The 18667-nt window shown below is 38.2% G+C and overlaps 1 protein-coding gene across 1 annotated transcript in view; it reads left to right on the forward strand.

Annotated features, from left to right (window-relative positions):
• Nucleotides 1–13920, forward strand: part of NFXL1 (nuclear transcription factor, X-box binding like 1) — a 56115-nt gene extending 42195 nt beyond the window's left edge. Inside the window, exons 20-24 of the mRNA XM_056111220.1 lie at nucleotides 4676–4745; nucleotides 8034–8138; nucleotides 11351–11437; nucleotides 12278–12331; nucleotides 12792–13920. Coding sequence (XP_055967195.1) covers nucleotides 4676–4745; nucleotides 8034–8138; nucleotides 11351–11437; nucleotides 12278–12331; nucleotides 12792–12965 — 490 coding nt within the window. The 3' untranslated portion in view covers nucleotides 12966–13920. The remainder of the gene's footprint in view (nucleotides 1–4675; nucleotides 4746–8033; nucleotides 8139–11350; nucleotides 11438–12277; nucleotides 12332–12791) is intronic.
• Nucleotides 13921–18667: the final 4747 nt, after the last annotated feature.

Here is an 18667-nt window from a genome sequence, read left to right on the forward strand (position 1 = left end):
ATAAGAATAAAGTGTAGGTTTTTTTAAAAATTTTTATTAGTGAAACACCATGAGGTACAGTTGTAGACTTACAAATTTTTGTGTTTGGGTTTCAGTTATACAATGATCCAATACCCATCCCTCCGCCAGTGCCCATTCTCCATCATTCTCTTTTTTTTTTTTTAATTTTTGTTAGTGAAACACCATGAGGTACAGTTGTAGATTTACAAATTTTTGTGCTTGGGTTTCAATTGTACAATGATCAAACACCCATCCTTCCACCAGTTCCCATTTTCCACCACCACGGGTCCCAGTATCCCTCCCCCCGTCCCACCCTGTCTCTGTGGCAGGGTATTCCCTTTTGTTCACTCTCTCCTTTTGGGTGTTGTGGTTTGCAAAAGAGGCATTGAGTGGCAATCATGTTCGGTCTATAGTCTACTTTCAGCATGCTTCTCCCATCCTGGGAGGATCCTCTCAACACCCAGGAACAAAGTGTAGTTTTAAGTTCAAGATGAATACTGTATTTGTAAGAATGAACATATTCAGCCTATAGTTGACCCAGCATAAAAACTTTGATATTTAGTGAAATTTTAAAAAGAAAATTACATGTTTTCTTACAGTACATTTATAATTTTATATGAACATTTAAAATAGTTGTTTTGATACTAGTGGCTAAAATTTAGGTATATTTGGGCATAGATATCCATCAGTGAAGGGAAGCAGGAAAAGCAGGAAGAATGAAGGAAAGAAGAAAAGTGACAAGGAAAACTGCCATGTATGATGGGGATTTTTTTTTTTTATGATGGGGATTTTTTAAGTTTTAAGGGTATGCATCATTAAAAATAAGCGTGTGGGGCCAGGGATATGCAAAGCAGCAAATTTGAGATACTGACTTCAATTTTCAGTGCCATGTGTCACTACCAACCCCAGGACCACCTGGTTTCTCATCACTGGGTATTGCCCCACAACTGACAACTTAATAACAAATATAAAAATACTACCTTGTATATTTACTACGTTAAACTTCATCCTGAAGTTATGAATAAAGTTTCATCTAAAGAGAAAGATAGTGAAAAGAACTATTAAAGGAAAGACCAGGGGGAAAAGCTAAAAAGTTACCCTCCATGAAATAGAAGCTAATGGTATCTTCAAAGATGTCACACCACTGGCCAAGCAAGTGAAAACAGATAGATAAATGGGACTATCTTAAACTAAGAAGCTTCTGCACCTCCAAAGAAACAGTGACCAAAATACAAAGACAGTCTACGGAGTGGGAAAGGATATTTGCCCAATACACATCTGACAAGGGGTTGATATCAAGGATATACAAAGTACTGGTTGAGCTCCACAAGAAGAAAACATCCAACCCCATGAAAAATGGAGCAATAAAATGAACAGAGATTTTCTCAAAGAAGAAATCCAAATGGCAAAAAGGCACATGAGAAAATGCTCTACATCATTAATTATCAGGGAGATGCAGATCAAAACAACAATGAGATATCATTTAATACAACAGAAACTGGCCCATATCCAAAAGAACAAAAGCAGCTGGTGTTGGCACAGATGAGGCGAGAAAGGGACACTCCTTCATTGCTGGTGGGAATGCCAAATGGTTCAGCCCTTTTGGAAAACAGTATGGACAATTCTCAAAAAATTAGAAATTGAGTTCCCATTTGACCTAACATTACTGCTCCTGGGAATATATCCCAGAGAGGCAGAAAAGTATAGTCGAAGTGACATCTGCATTTGTTTGTTCATTGCAGCAATGTTTACAAAAGCTAGAATCTGGAAAAAACCTGAGTGCCCGAGAACAGATGACTGGTTAAAGAAACTTTGGTACATCTGCACAATGGAGTACTGTGTAGCTGTTAGAAAGGATGAAGTCATGAAATTTACATACAAGTGGTCACAATCACAAACAAATCACAAATCATCCTGTTAATCGTCGATTGCCTCGAGCAGGCCCCAGTAACGTCTCTTTCTTCCTAGCCCTGAGATTATATTCAAGGCTCTTTAGGAGAATGAGACCCATCATTGTTACTGGTATTTGGCATATTGGGTACGCCACAGGGAGTTTGCCAGACTCTGCCGTGTGGGCAGGCTACATTCGGTAGCCTGCCAGTTTGTCCAAAGTAGGAATGAGATAATAAGATGTCATAATAAGATGCGCGGCCGAGAATGTGGCCGTGCGGTTCTGGGAGCTGGCTTTTATAGTCTCTGAGTCTTGGCCGCTGATGGGATTACACGGCGCCAGGGGGCCAGTTGGTGGGTGTGACCCCCGCCTAGTGGAATTTGGAGGATCTGGGTGGAGGATGCTCGGCCCAAATTCGAGTAGGCTTGGAGATCTCAGCCCCGGAACCCGTGTGACTTTGTCCCTCTGCCAGTACCTTCATGTGTGCGGAGAGTGGTCTCAGCATGGTGGTGGCTGGTCCTGGAGGTCTTTGGCTGCCGGAGCCCTGATCGGGGCGGGGAGGAAAGCTCAACCCGCTCCCCTCCAAGGGGCCCCGGCGGCGAGGACAGTCAGGCGCGGGGGCAGGAGACTGCACTGTTCCGGGAGCTGGTTTTTTATAGTCTCTGAATCTTGGTACAAGTGGTACTACATGGAAAGTATGCTAAGCAAAATGAGTCAGAAAGAGAGGGACAGACATAGAAAGATTGCATTCATCTGGGGAATATAAAGTAACAAAATAGGAGACTAACACCCAAGAATAGCTGAGATAGGTGCCAGGAGGATTACTCCATGGCTTGAAGGACAGCCACACACTCTAGGGGTAAAGTCAGCTCAGATAGAGAAGGGAGCACCAAGTAAAGGGTGTTGGGAGGATCCTCTCAGGATGGGAGATGCATGCTGAAAGTAGACTATAGACCGAACATGATTGCCACTCAATGCCTGTTTTGCAAACCACAGCACCCAAAAGGAGAGAGAGAACAAAAGGGAATGCCCTGCCACAGAGGCAGGGTGGGATGGGGGTTGGGAGGGACACTGGGATTAGTGCTGGTGGAGAATGGGCACTGGTGGAGGGATGGGTACTCAGTCATTGTATAACTGAAACCCAAGCACAAAAATTTGTAAGTCTATACCTGTACCTCATGATGTTTCACTAATAAAAATGGAAAAAAAAACATGTAATCTTCATGGTACTGGAACCTCAATAGAAAAATGCGTTTGTGTGTTCATGTGTATTTATGTGTTCCTTAATATAGAGATATGCTGGAGAATTAGTAAAGCTTACTGATACTTAAAAAAAAATTAGATTTGCTGCATGACTTGGAGGCCAGCCACTCGTGCTAGGGGAAAAGGAAGCTCAGATAGAGAAGAGAGCACCAAATAAAGGGTATTGGGAGGATCCTTCCAGGGTGGGAGAAGCATGCTGAAATTAGACTATAGACCAAACATGATTGCCACTCAGTGCCTCTCTTACAAACCACAGGACCCAAAAGGAGAGAGAGAATAAAAGGGAATGCCCTGCCACAGAGGCAGGGTGGGATAGGGGGTGGGAGGGATGCTGGGACCTGTGGTGGTGGAGGATTGGCGCTGGTGGAGGGATGGGTACTTGATCATTGTATAACTGAAACCCAAGCACAAAAATTTGTAAGTCTACAACTGTACCTAATGGTGTTTCATTGATTAAAAAAAAATTTTTAAAAAATTAGAAATTAAGCTCCCATTTGACCCAGCAATACCACTCCTGGGAATATATTCCAGAGAGGCAGAAAAGTATAGTCGAAGTGACATCTACATTTGTTTGTTCATTGCAGCACTGTTTACAATAGCTAGAATCTGGAAAAAACCTGAGTGCCCGAGAACAGATGACTGGTTAAAGAAATTTTGGTACATCTGCACAATGGAGTACTATGTAGCTGTTAGAAAGGATGAAGTCATGAAATTTACATACAAGTGGTATTACATGGAAAGTATCATGCTAAGCGAAATGAGTCAGAAAGAGAGAGAGACAGACATAGAAAGATTGCATTCATCTGGGGAACATAAAGTAACAAAATAGGAGACCAACACCCAAGAACAGCCGAGATAGGTACCTGGAGGTTTACTCCATGGCTTGGAGGCCAGCCGCACACGCTAGGGGAAAAGGCAGCTCAGTTAGAGAAGGGTGTTGGGAAGATCCTCCAAATAAAGGGTGTTGGGAAGATCCTCCCAGGATGGGAGATGCATGCTGAAAGTAGACTATAGACTGAATATGATTGCCTCTCAATGCCTCTTTTGCAAATTGCAGTACCCAAAAGGAGAGAGAACAAAAGGGGATGCCCTGCCACAGAGGCAGGGTGGGATGGGGGGCTGGGGGGTGGGAGGGATACTGGGATCAGTGGTGGCGGAGAATGGGCACTGGTGGAGGAATGGGTACTCAATCATTGTATAACTGAAACCCAAGCACAAAAATTTGTAAGTCTACAAGTACCTCATGGTGTTTCACTAATAAATTTTTTTTTTTAAAAAAAAGAGACCAGGAACACAGTGTTTGTATTTCCTTCTTGTGGAGATTGCCCCTTTGGTATTTAATTTATTGATACTATGCAGTATCAATTGCTAAAGTAATTTGAAGATAATTGTCATAGACAATTAAAATAGTTCTCTAAAAAGTGAATTGAAATCATTTTATTGCCTTGATTAAAATTGTGGGTAGTTTTGGGAAACTATGCTGTAAAATGATTTAAATGTCATCAAACCTTCTCTTTTTAGAAAAATAACCACAGCTGATGTTAATGAAAAGAATTTCCTTATTTGTTGCAAAAATCAGTGTCCTAAAGAGGTAAGCTTTAATAGAACATTTTAAGTTATTTTCTTGGACATTGTTCTTTTTTTTCCCCATCTTTAGTTGTTCTATTTTATGTGCTTTCTGGAGATGGGTCTAGAGCACATGTTTATAAAATCTATGTGGTCAAGGTTGGTGCACATCTTTTTATGACATTTGGGGGTACTAAAACTAGAATGACCCTAGTCTTTAAAACTTTTCTCTTCAAAAGCAATTTCAAAAATACCTAAACCATTACGGAAAGAAAATGTTTAGTTAATGCTTATTTGCCCCTAAGTATGATTTAGACATAAGATATAATAATAACTATTTGGGCCATAGTAGATAGTTAATTGCTATTAGGTTATTTTAAAATATTGCCTTGAATTAGTCAGCATTCTTATATGTAGCACCGTAGCACTGTCCTCCCGTTGTTCATCAATTTGCTCAAGCGGGCCCAGTAACGTCTCCATTGTGAGACTTGTTATTACTGTGTTTGACATATTGAATACATCATGGGTAGCTTGCCAGGCTTACCCATGCGGGTGAGATATTCTCAGTAGCTTGCTGGGCTCTCCGAGAGGGGCGGAGGAATCGAACTTGGGTAGGCTGGATCTGCCATGTGCAAGACAAACGCCCTACCCGCTGTGCTATGAAGTTTTGGTTTTTTTGTTTTAAGACTGATGGTTTTATATTATTGATTTAAATTAAAAATACACCCATAAAGCGTGCCCAAAATTGTTCAGGGGTAATAACTCACTATTGTTTATTCTGGCAAAAAATTGAGAAACCAAAGTAGCCCGTATGTTCAAGGCTACTTTTTGTTGTTGTTGGTCACAGGGGTAGAGCCCATTAGATTTGGGTGGCAGCTTACAAAGAAGTCTTTTAGATTTTTGGTAACACTAATAGCATTTCTTCAATTCTTTGTCTTTATATACTTATCAAAGTGTTTCTGATCTTTAAACTCAGGAAGAGAAAACAGCAGGATTTTAAAAATAATAGTGCATAGCATGTCTTCTGCTGCAGTGCCTCTTTTTAGTTAAGACTTCCAACATTTTTATGTACTTTTGCCTACTCATTGTGGGAATCTGGGAATTTTAACATTTAAGGTTTTTAAGAAAGGATACAATTTCATGTAAAAAAAATGATTATCTTAATAGTCCTCTCTTTTTTATAGAAGCAAAACCCTGGCTGTGTGATATTTCAAATTTAATTTCTAAATTCTTCAAATCCTGACTTTTCTCTTGTTAAAATAAATTTTCTTTTGTACAGATTCATATTTCAGGTAAAAAATTAATGTGTCAGTGTTTAATATTTGCTCTAATAGTACCTTGGTATGATATAGAATATGATAATTCAGCAATGGCTAATTTGCAACTTAGCATTTCCTTGTATGGACTGCAGTCACTTGCAATAAAAATGGCAAACATAATTTGGAACTAGCCAACTTGTTCACGTTCAAGCATTGGTCTTTTAATATAAAGTTAGGTAAAAAATCAGTATTGTTTCTGGATATACAAATAAATAGGAGAAACTATAAATTAAAATAAATTATTACTGTAAAAGACATGGTGGTTAACAAAGGAGAAGGAAGAAATGTGTGGTTAGATAGGGACTTGAAAATTTTTTTAAGGGGATTTCCCAAATTCTCACTTGGCTCAGGGTCCATTCCCACTTACAGTCTTTCTGCTTAGCCTGCTAGTCTCTATCAGGGACACACTTAGTGGTACTGGGACCACCAGAACAAACTAGGGCCTCCACATGCTAGGCATGTACTACAGTCCTTTGAGCTACCTCGTGGCCCTCAAAGATTCTGAGATGTGACAATACTATATACTTGAGCACAGATGAAGATACGTAATGTTGACTTTTAGCAAAATTAAACTACGCACGTATGTTTTCTGGTATGTATGCACATAGATTTCTGTAGGCATATAATATTATTTCTTGGTCACAAGGAATGTATAATTTCAACTTAATATAACCTTTTTCAGTCTGAATGAACGAGTCAAGGGCATTATGAAGGCAATAACATGGCAGAGGTGTCATATTTGGGCTGGAGCGATAGCATAGTGGGTAAAGCATTTGCTCTGCACGAGACTGACCCGGGTTCAATTCCTCTGTCCCTCTTGGACAGCCCTGCAAGCTACTGAGAGTATCCTGCCCTCACGGCAAAGCCTGGCAAGCTCCCTGTGACGTATTTGATATGCCAAAAACAAGAAGTCTCACAGTGGAGACGTTACTGGTGCCCGCTCAAGCAAATCCATGAACAATGGGAGGACAGTGAACTGACAGACATAACTTTTTCAAAATATTGCAGATTTATAGTAGATAAATTTTAAAACATGCCATTGGTCAGAACTTGATCAAAACTTAATTGTGTGAGTATAACAAGTGACAAGACTGATGTAAGATCACTCTTATGGGGAGAATTTGCTCAAGCGGACCCAGTAACGTCTCCATTGGAAATTTTGTTGTTACTGTGTTTGGCATATCGAATACATCACGGGTGGCTTGCCAGGCTCTGCCGTGTGGGCGAGATACTTTAGGTGCAAATAAGGGACACACAGACAAATGGGAAATGTCCCTCAGTTGGGAGGGGGTTGGGGTATCAGGTAACTTCTCTTTTTTTTGGGGGGGGCATATACAGTGCTCAGGGCTTAGTGCTCAGGGATCATTCCTGGTTGTGCACAGGAGACCGTATGGGAAACCAGGGACTGAGCTGGGGTTGGTCATATGCAAGGCAAACACTCTACCCACTGTGCTATCACTCGGGCCTCTGAATTAATGCTTTTGCATTTTGGGGATAGATGACAAGAATTGGTATCGCTGGGTCACATAGCAATTCTATTCCTATTATGTGTATGGCCCTCTCGTTGATCATCGATTTGCTCGAGCGGGCCCAGTAACGTCTCCATTGGAGACTGTTGTTACTGTGTCTGGCATATCAAATACGTCACGGGTAGCTTGCCAGGCTCTGCCGTGCGGGCGAGATACTCTAGGTAGCTTGCCGGGCTCCCTGAGGGGCGGAGGAATCGAACTCGGGTCGGCCATATTGGTTGCATGCAAGGAAACGCCCTACCGCTGTGCTATCGCTCCAGCCCATGGGGAGAATAGATAAATTTTTTTATATATATTTTTAAAAAGGCTTGCCACATGTACATCGTTGAAAACCTAATTATACACAATAAATAGGAAACTCAGTGGTGTCTCTTGGCCTCCAGGGTCTGATCGCAGGGAAGTCAAGATAGAATAGATTATGATGAAACCTTAAGTATGTAATGCTTTATGTTGGTTTTATTTTAGCTTCCTTGTGGTCATAGATGCAAGGAGATGTGCCATCCTGGTGAATGTCCCTTTAATTGCAACCAGAAGGTAAAACTTAGATGTCCTTGTAAAAGAATTAAAAAGGTAAATATTTACTGAAAATACTTTTCTATGTATTTTTGGTTGTTCTTTTGATTTTTTTTGTTTTAATTTTATTATATCATTTTTTTCTACCCTGCTTTTCGGGTCATACCCAGCTAAGCTCAGGTTTTACTCCTGGCCCTGCACTCAGGTATCTCTCCTGGCAGACTCAGGGGATCATATTGGGTGCTGGGGATTGAACCTGGGTCAGCTGTGAGAAAGGCAAGCGCTTACCCACTCTACTGTCTCTCTAACCCCCATCCTCTAAGATCTTATATCTTGAAAGCTTTGTATTAGTCTGTCTTTCTGCATATATCTGCATATGACTTACCACTTTTGAAAGTATAGTTTTCTGGTAGTTAGCAATAAAAATGGTTAAAACTGAGTTCAGTATTGTTTTTCTGATACAATCTGTGTTCTATATTTTGAGTGCTTTGTACCAGGAGCCCAGTGTTAGTGATAAGTGAGTTTTATGATTTTAAAAATCGCTGGGATTAATCTTTGCTGTTTTTTTTGAAAGTTTTTGTTACCAGAATTAGGTTTTGAAAATGTTGCCTTAAAAATAACTCACATAGTTTTATAGGAAACAAAATAGCATTCAAACTTGAAGAGAGTTAGTTTTCAGATAATGCAGTTGTAACAAAGGAATTGAATAACAAAACTATTGGTAGCTCTGAAGAAATAAATTGCAAACCACTCAGCAAACTTTATGAAGAGTCTCAAACTCTGAGATCTCAGTTGATTGAATGCTGTTTTTCCAGTTCTCATTTTCTTTAACATCTCTCTTTACAATCTGAGCTGCTTAAAGTTTTCTTTTTTGACTTCTCTTTTTACCCCCCTCAGTTATAGTTGTGACTACATTTTTCCCCTTTGTGTTATCATTCTATGGGACTAGTCTTTTTTTCTTTCTCCTTAAATTCACTATTTCATCCATGTTTTTTAAGAATCTTTGCTTTTTATTTTCACAGTTCCTGTTTTCAGTTACTGGGTAGATAGATAAATACTGGTTTACATTTGTAGTCTTCATATCCTCTGGAATTACATTTTAAATATTTCAGTTGGGCCACTTTTACATGTGAATCTATAGTAAGAACATTTTTAACTTGAGATATATCCCCCCCCTTCCCGCCCCCCAAATCTCAAGTTGCTGTCCAAGTGCAATTTGCCATCCATTAGAATTTTGTCAGTAAATTATCTTCAACTTTGACTAAAGCTTGAGCAGATTTTCTTGTCCCAGTAATTACTTCTTGGATCTAAGTTCTTCCGTGGGTTTTCATCACTTTTGGAAAAAGTTCTTTGTAAGAAACATTAGGCATATATGAGAATCTATGGTACTACCTCTACCTCCTTTTCTAGTCACATCCCCTAGCATTTGTCTTTGTGAATCTATTTCTGTAGCACTGTAGCACTGTCCACCCATTGTTCATTGATTTGCTCAAGCGGGCCCAGTAACGTCTCCATTGTGAGACTTCCTGTTACTGTGTTTAGCATATTGAATACATCACGGGTAGCTTGCCAGGCTTTGCCGTGCTGGCGAGATGCTCTCAGTAGCTTGCTGGGCTCTCCAAGAGGGGAGGAAGGAATCGAACACGGCTTGGCCAGGCCGGCTGTGCGCAAGACCCTACCACTGTGCTATCGCTCCTATCCTAATATATATCCTGTGTCGTCTTTAATCTGAGTCTATATCTTTATATGTATTCTCTCTATAAAGTTTCTTCCCCCACTCCCCCTTTACTGCTCTGCTTACTAGAACTAGTAATACTAATTCTTTGTTACATTTCCTTATTTGGGATGGTTGTCCTTCCCCTGATTCTCTTGGGAAGAGTGCTACTTCTTTTTTTTTGCCCTAGAGTAAATCCCAGACCTCTTACCTGCAAGGCCTGGACTCTACCACTGACCTAAGTGTCTGGCTCCCACACATGACTTATCTTTAATGTTTTTATACTAGTTTTTTTCCTTTGTCTGGACTATCCTTGGAAGGAAAAACTGTATTTGCCTTTGTCTGGACTATCCTTGGAGGGAAAAACTGTATTTGCCTTAACTGAAAATAACAAGAGGCTAATCCTCAAGTTAACAAAATATTTTCATTTAAGTATATTTATTTTGTTCGTAGGATTTAGTGATCTGATTTCTTAACCTGGTAGAACTAAAAGTCTGTAGTCTAAGGGTCTGGTGGAAAAGTAGGAATTGATATAAATACAAGTACAATTAGAACGAAAGACTTTATGAGCAAAAAATAGAATGAATTAAAAGTAGATGAGAGATCTACAAGACATTTAAAAGTATTTAAAATAACCATTTATATAGCATAGTATACAGCGGGTAAGGCGTTTGCCTTGCATGCAGCCAACATGGCCAACCTGAGTTCGATTCCTCCACCCCTCTTGGAGAGCCTGGCAAGCTACTGAGAGTATCTTGCCCGCGCGGCAGAGCCTGGCAAGCTACCTGTGACGTATTCGATATGCCAAACACAGTAACAACAAGTCTCATGACGGAGACGTTACTGGGCCCGCTCGAGCAAATCAATGAACAATGGGAGGACAGTGACAGTGACACAGTATACAAGTTGCATATTGTATATCAAGTCATCGAAAATAGATTCATTTCATTCAGGAGACTGCAAACTGAAAATATAAACACTAGAACTTTATACATTTAAAAATAAAAGGCTTACTAGAGAGTAAAATATGTAGCTTTCCAGAAAACCCTATTAGCTGCTCTGTGTGAATTGGTAGCTACTAGCCAAATTTGAATGAATTGGCCCTAAATAATATTAGACATCTAGTTCCTTGAATCGCTGGCCTTGCCACATTTGGAATGATCAATAATTATATATGATTACTGGGAAGTGAAAATTTAGAGCTTCATTATTATAGAAAACTGTGTTGGATTATATTGCTCTGGAACCTCTTATTCCCTGGAAGCATTAGAACAAGAAGAAACAATAAAGAAATAAAATTATAAGCTAGTTGATAGTGACAGTAAATAATTCTTAGATGAATAATTTCAATTTTTTGGTACTTTTTTTGTAATTAAAAGAAAATAAGGTAATTGCTTGAACCGATGTATTTAATGCAGTTATGGTTCTTAAATATTAATGAACATGACTATTAGTTTGCTTAACCTTGAGCTGTTCTGGAAATTTTTTAAAGCATACAGTTAGAACTTAAGGAAAAACTCTTAAAAATCTGAAATTAATAAAAAATTATTTGTAGGAATTACAGTGTAACAAAGTACGTGAAAATCAGATTTCAATAGAGTGTGACGAAACATGCAAGGAAATGAAACGGAAAGCATCTGAGGTAATGCTGTGTTTACATTTTTCTCATGCTCAAGGCCTTTTGCTTGTTTCATGAATTTCTTTGTGTATAAAAAAAGTATCCTTTTTGTTTTACAAGAAAAGTAGTTTCATAGGACGCTTTTGAATCTTTCATTGTGTTTTATTATCTATTGTGTACTAGATTTTTTATCCTCTGTACTAGTGAATGTATTATGGGACGTAGTAATTCATTTTAGTATTGTTTTAAGCTAGAAAAAAAATTACGGAAAATTAGGGTAAATTAGTATAAGAATTTTTTACTGTTTGAGTTACCCCTTCTTACTGATTACTTGTTTGCCTCTTCAACCATTTAAGGTAAATGGTCAACTTCAAATCAGCTGAAAAGTGTCATTTTATAATTGATTTTATGTTTTTTTTTTCATTTTTTGTTTTGAACCTATATAAAAAGTGGTGCTCAGGGCTTAGTCCTGACTCTATGCTCAGGGGACACTCCTGTTGGTGTTCAGGAGACCATTATGTGGTGCTGGGGATCAAACTTAAGTCACTTTGATGTAGGACAAAACCTCAACTCTGTACTGTCTCTCTGGCCCCCAACATAGATTCTTAGTTTAGTGACTGAAGAGAAAAAGCTCCATTTTTAATTAAAAAGTGTTTTAGTTTGCAGTGTTAGAACTCTTTCATCCTATACTATATTGTATCTTGGTTGATATTATTTCTCAGTATAACATACATTGCTTTTTAATAATTTTTAAAATAATGTTCACAAAATTGTTACAGATTAGTGTAGTCTTGGTAGGAAGATGTGAAAAATTCTACATAAAATTAGTAATCGTAGTGTTTGCTTACACTTAAATGTCTATAGATAAAAGAGGCAGAAGCCAAAGCTGTTCTTGAAGAGGAAAAACGAAGACAACAGGTAAGTAGACAAAATACTCAGCTTTTATATTTGTTTGCATTATTGATAGTAATTATTTGGACACGAGGTATGGTTTTGATGTTCAAAGTTATTGGAGCTTCATCACCACCAAAGTGCCCTAGATTTTCCAGGTTGTTTTAATTTCTTTGGTGGGAAGGGACAGTTTTGGGCCACACATGGCTAGGGTTTGCTCTATACTCTTGCTGGTGCTCAGGGGACAACATATGTGGTGCCAGGGTTAGAATCTGGGTGAGCAGCATACCGGGCAAGTGCTTTTAGCCCCTGTGGTGCATCACTCTGGTCACTTGAGAAGTTTAAAATAAAAAAGAGCTTATAAGTTATCTAATGACTGTTACCATTAAAAATTTCTCTAGTTGATTGCGTGATTAGATAAGCATCAAGTGGAAGTTTTAAATCTGTGTGCATTCAAATATAATAAAAATAATATGTTTTGATTTAGGCTGAACTGGAGGCTTTTGAAAATAGACTGAAGGGTCGTCGGAAGAAGAACAGGAAGAGAGATGAAGTGACAGTTGAAGTAACACTATGGCAAAAATACAGATACTATCTCCTTTCAGTATGTGCAGTTGTGGTAGTGGTGTTTGCATGGTACATAGCTGTTGCTGAGAATTAAACATTTTTATCTGCTACTGTATACCTCAGATTGGATTTTGATAAATTGTTAAATTTAAAATATTAGAAAATGTATATTATAGAACATGGTACATATTCACATTAATTTCTGTGTTCTCTTCCAGATGTTGTTAGAAATACAAAATGTTAAGCTTTATTCTAATTAGTATACTAGAAATGGCAAACTGTCTTTGTTTAATAGTTGGAGTTTATAATAGTTTATGAATGAAATCATAAAATATTTTGTAAATTAGTGACAGAATAACATGTTAACTGTTCATTGTTCTTCCTTGTATTAATAACATTGCTGTTCCGTGTAATATTTTAAACCACCTTTTTTGAGGGGAAAGTAAAATTAAGATGAAACTGAGCCATATATGCACTAAGGAATATTTCACAATGTTTTGATTACTTATTAAAAGGTACTTTCTTGATCATGTAACTTTGTACTTTTTTAGAAAACAATTCTCTTTTGAGAAATCTCAAGTTATCATACGGAGTTATATAATTAGATTCTTCAAGTTGGCTTATTAGTGAAGATTTTTTTATTAGTTCTTAAATAGTTTTTATCTAGTATGTTCTCAAAGGAAAAATGATTGCTGGGGGGAAAAATGCCAGGCTAGATAACTTATATATGGCTATTTCTCATATAAGAATCTTTAAACTGAAGTTAGCATGTTTTATAAAACTTGTACGTGTCTTTTCAAAGTAATAATAAAAGAAAAACTAACATTTTTAAGCAGTATGTGCTGAGCACAGAGCTCATGAGCTTTATGTACATTATTTTTATTTCTAACTACCATGATCCTCTAAGTAGATTTCAACCAAAAGTAGTTCTTATAAAAACAGACTGATAAGAGAAATAATTGTATGCCAAATCTGTTTGAATTGTAAGTTATGTTTCTTTCATTTAAATTTTTGTATGATTAATGTTTTCATTAAAAATTTTTATAACATATTTGTAATCTAGTATTTTTTTCTCTTATCTAAAATATATAGAAGCCTTAAACTTTAGCCTATTGTTAAACTAAACGTAAAACTTTTAAAATAGTTGCAATTAATGGTAAAACGTCAAAGTGTTTTAAACAGGTACAAAGAAATTTTTTTAAATTTTGGTGAATTTCAGAGTTTGGGCTGGAGCGATAGCACAGTGGTAGGGCGATCGCCTTACAAGCGGCCAAAATGGCCGACCCGAGTTCGATTCCTCTGCCCCTCTCGGAGAGCCCGGCAAGCTACCGAGAGTATTCGATATGCCAAACACAGTAACAACAATGGAGACGTTACTGGACCCGCTTGAGCAAATCGACGATCAACGGGAGGGCCTTTACCTTACCTTTGGGCTGGAGCGATAGCACAGCGGGTAGGGCGTCTGCCTTGCACGCAGCCAACATGGCCGACCCGAGTTCAATTCCTCTGCCCCTCTTGGAGAGCCCGGCAAGCTACCAAGAGTATCTCGCCCGCACGGCAGAGCCTGGCAAGGTCCCCGTGACGTATTCGATATGCCAAACACAGTAACAACAAAGTCTCCTATGGAGACGTTACTAGGCCTGCTCGAGCAAATCGATGATCAACGGGAGGGCCTTTACTTTACTACTTTACTTCACTGAGTTTTGAAATGTCGTGTTTATTAATCAAATATTAGCTGGTATATAAAAGTTAAAGGGCAGTCATTTTTTTAATTATTGAATCACCATGAGCTATAGTTACAAAACTTTATTTATTTATTTATTTTGAGTTTCAGTCATACAATACAATGATCGAACATCCATTCCTCCACCAGTATACATTTTCTACCACCAATGTCCCTAGTATCCCTCCTGCCACCCCTATCCCCCCTACCCCCTGCCTCTATGGCAGACAATTTCCTGTTTACTCTCTCTACTTTTGGGCATTATGGTTTGCAGTACAGATACTGAGAGGCCATCATGTTTGGTCCTTTGCTTTCAGTACACGTCTCCTATCCCGAGCGAAACTTCCAACCATCATTGACTTAGTGATCCCTTCTCTATCCCAGCTACTTTTCCCCTAGCTCATGAGGCAGGCTCCCAACTGTGGAGCAATCTTCTTGGAAAGACAGTCATTCTTTTATTTATTTGTTTATTATTTATTTATTTTTTGCTTTTTGGGTCACAACCAGCGATGCACAGGTGTTACTCCTGGCTCTGCACTCAGGATTCACTCCTGGTGGTGCTCAGGGAATGGGATGCTGGGAATCAAACCCAGATTGGCTGTGCAAGGCAACGCCCTACCTGCTGTGCTATCACTTCAGCCCCAAGGGGAGTCATTCTTAATGGGCATTGTATCTTTATTTTAGACGTTTAAAAATCTTTCCCAAATACAGTATTAGCTTGATGTTTCAGGAGTTCTAAATTAAATTTGTTATACTCAAATAATATAATTGCATTACTCAAAAATAGTGTCAAACACTATGAGCAGCTAGGTGTTTACTTGGGAAACTTTCGTTTATCAAAAACTTGACTATCTTGACTATAAGTTCTGAAGTCTAGTTTGTGTCTGTTGGGCTTCTGTTCTTTTTTTTTTTGTGGAAAAGCATTTAGCAGAGACAAGAGATTAAATGAATGATAAATTGAGCTGATTGCTGTTTTTTTGTAAGCTTGATAGTTGAGAGCTTAATTTACTTCACAGTCACACAACCCATTGATTCATTTATTTAAGCACCAGATGTATTTCCTATGTGACAGACACTTATGTGATAGGTACTAGTTGTAATGATGAGCCTTTTTAAGATATTTATGTTTTATTTATACTTATTTTAAGTTTATTTTTCAGGAAACTTAAAAAGGAGAGGAGGGAGAAAATATAAATGTGTGTATGTGTGTGTTTTAAATGATGTGATTTTACATAGGTTTAACTGATGTGATTTTATTAAGTGGTATTATTTAAAGAAATGGTTCAGAAAATGATGAAAGTGAGAAGTGAAAGGGTCAATTGCTATTGTATGTTGGGTAAATCTCTCTGAAATGGGGATGCTTAGTTTATGATCCAAATTTACCGTCATTTGAGGTTCTGAAGAAGAGAAGTCAATGAGAGAAAGCATACAAGTCCCTCAATTGGAGAGATTGTTGGCATGTTTGAGGAACAAAAAGAACAGCTGATGTGGTTAGAGCGTAATAAGAGGAATAGTCTAGGATAAGTCCATATTGTGCTTGATAGACTCTGGTTTGAAACTGGGGTTTTCTTCTAGTTGCAGTGGGCACCTTAGGGAAGTTGTAAGAGGGGATCCTTTGTTTTGTTTCATTTGCTTATTTGAAAATTGCCATCTGCCTCACACTATAAAAGAGAAAACTCTTCATATACCAGATCAGAAAGGAAAGTGGAGAAAAACTACCACGGGAAAAGATATTCAAGATTACCAAGAAAAATTCAAAAGATCTCAAATTTCAGAGATTGCTGAGATTACTATGGAAAAACTTTATGACACAAAATCAGAGAATTTATAAGAAATTATATGTCAGTGCAGAGAAAGGATCTGATTTCATATGCCATGTCAATATAAGGAAAGACAAAAACTATCTGCAGAGAAAGTATCATGACAAATATTGTCAAAAGTTACAGTATACAATATACTATTATACAATTACAGTATTATACAATATACTATTGTGTAGTATACAATATAGTGAAGGCAGTTTATATGAGCCCCATAGCTAACAACATACTCAGTGGTGAAAAACTGAGTCTTTGTTCTAAGAAGGGCATGAGACAAGAATGTCCATTCTAACCCCTATTATTCAGAATAGCATTGAAAGTCCTTGCCAAAGCAATTAAGCAAGAAAGAGATATTAAGAGTATCATACTAGAAAAGAAGTTAATATATCACTATTTACAAATTGCATGGTACACTAGAAAATACTCATTCCACGAAAAATTTACAAATAATAAATGAATTCGGTAAAGTGGCAGACTACAAAATCAACATGCAGTAATTTGACATTTCTATATAAAATGAAGTAGCACTATAGCACTGTCCCATTGTTCATCGATTTCCTGAGTGGGCACCAGTAATGTCTCCATGGTGTGACTTGTTGTACTGTCTTGAGTATGCCACGGGGAGCTTGCCAGGCTCTGCCGTGTGGGTGGAATACTATCGGTAGCTTGCCGGGCTCTCTGAGAGGGGCAGAGGAATCGAACCCAGGTTGGCCACGTGCAGGGCAAATGCCCTATCTGCTGTGCTATCGCTCCAACCCATAAAATGAAGTAGAAAAGAGAAAAACAATCCCATTCAAAACTGACGCTCCCCACCCCCCATTCCCAATACCTAAGGTGAAAGATGTATAGAAAGAAAACTAAATTACTATCTTCTGAAAAAAATAGAAGGCAGAAGGAAATGGAAGCACATTCCCCTCATACATTAGGAGGACTAATATTGTTAAGATTAGCATCCTACCCAAGGCACATTCAATGTAATTCCCATAAAAATTGCCATGGTGCTAGGGGGAAAGGCAACTCAGATAGAGAAAGGAACACCAAATAAAGGGTGTTGGGAGGATCCTCCCAAGATGGAAGATGCATGCTGAAAGTAGACTATAGACCGAACTTGATTGCCACTCAGTGCCTCTTTTGCAAACCTCAGCAACCAAAGGGAGAGAGAGAACTAAAGGGAATGCCCTGCCACAGAGGCAGGGCGAATGGGGGACATGAGGGGTGGGAGGGATACTGGGATCAGTGGTGGTGGAGAATGGGCACTGGTGGAGAGATGGGTACTCAATCATTGTATAACTGAAACCCAAGCACAAAAATTTGTAAGTCTACAACTGTACCTCATAGTGTTCCACTAAAAAAAATTAAAAAATTTAAAAAAATTGCCATGGCACTTTTTAAAGACAAAATGTTGTTAAAATGTATGTGTAATATTAAAACTTCCAAAATAAAGCAATCTGGGAATAAAACACTGGAAGCTTTTCTTTTCTCAACCTGAAGTTATATTAGCTGTAATAAGACTGTGTGATAAAGGCAAACTCCCATCAATGAAACAGAATTGAGAGATGAAGCCTCAGGCATTCGGACTGCTAATCTTTGCCAAATGATCTAGTTATATGAAATGAAGCAGAAAAATCTTCAACGAAACTTTGGAAAGGGTTGGAATAATAGGACCCCAGGTAAGGCTCTGGCCTTCTACGTGGTCAACCCAGGTTTGATCCCTACCACTCCATATGGTCCATCAAGCCCACTAGAAGTGGTCCGTAAGTGCAGAGCTGGGAGTAAGCCCTTAACACTAGTAGTTGTGGTGCAATACTTAAAGAAAAAAAGTTTTGGGAAAACTGTCACACGCAAACATGCAAAATAGAACATCAACTTAGATCTCTATCTCATAATACACAAAAGATTAATTCAAAATTGATTAAAAATCTTGATATGAGACTTGAAACCATAAATTAATATCAATGAAAACATAACAGCTACATGATTTTGGCTGTAGAGGCATCTTCAGTGACTCAATACATTGGTCAAACAAGCGGAAACAAATGACAGTGCACAAATTAAACTTTCTACTTTGTAAATGACACTTTATGGACTGGGAGAAAATATTTTCTCACCACAGATCTGACAGGGGTTAATATTCAAGATTTATAAAGCATTCGCAAAAAAAAAAAACCAAAAAGAACCACATAAAAAATGGGAAAAGAGACTGGAGCAATAGCACAGAGGGTAGGGCGTTTGCCTTGCACATGGTTGACCAGC

This window comes from Sorex fumeus, unplaced genomic scaffold (genome assembly GCF_029834395.1).
Source record: "Sorex fumeus unplaced genomic scaffold, SorFum_2.1 ptg000013l, whole genome shotgun sequence".
NCBI lineage: Eukaryota > Metazoa > Chordata > Mammalia > Eulipotyphla > Soricidae > Sorex > Sorex fumeus.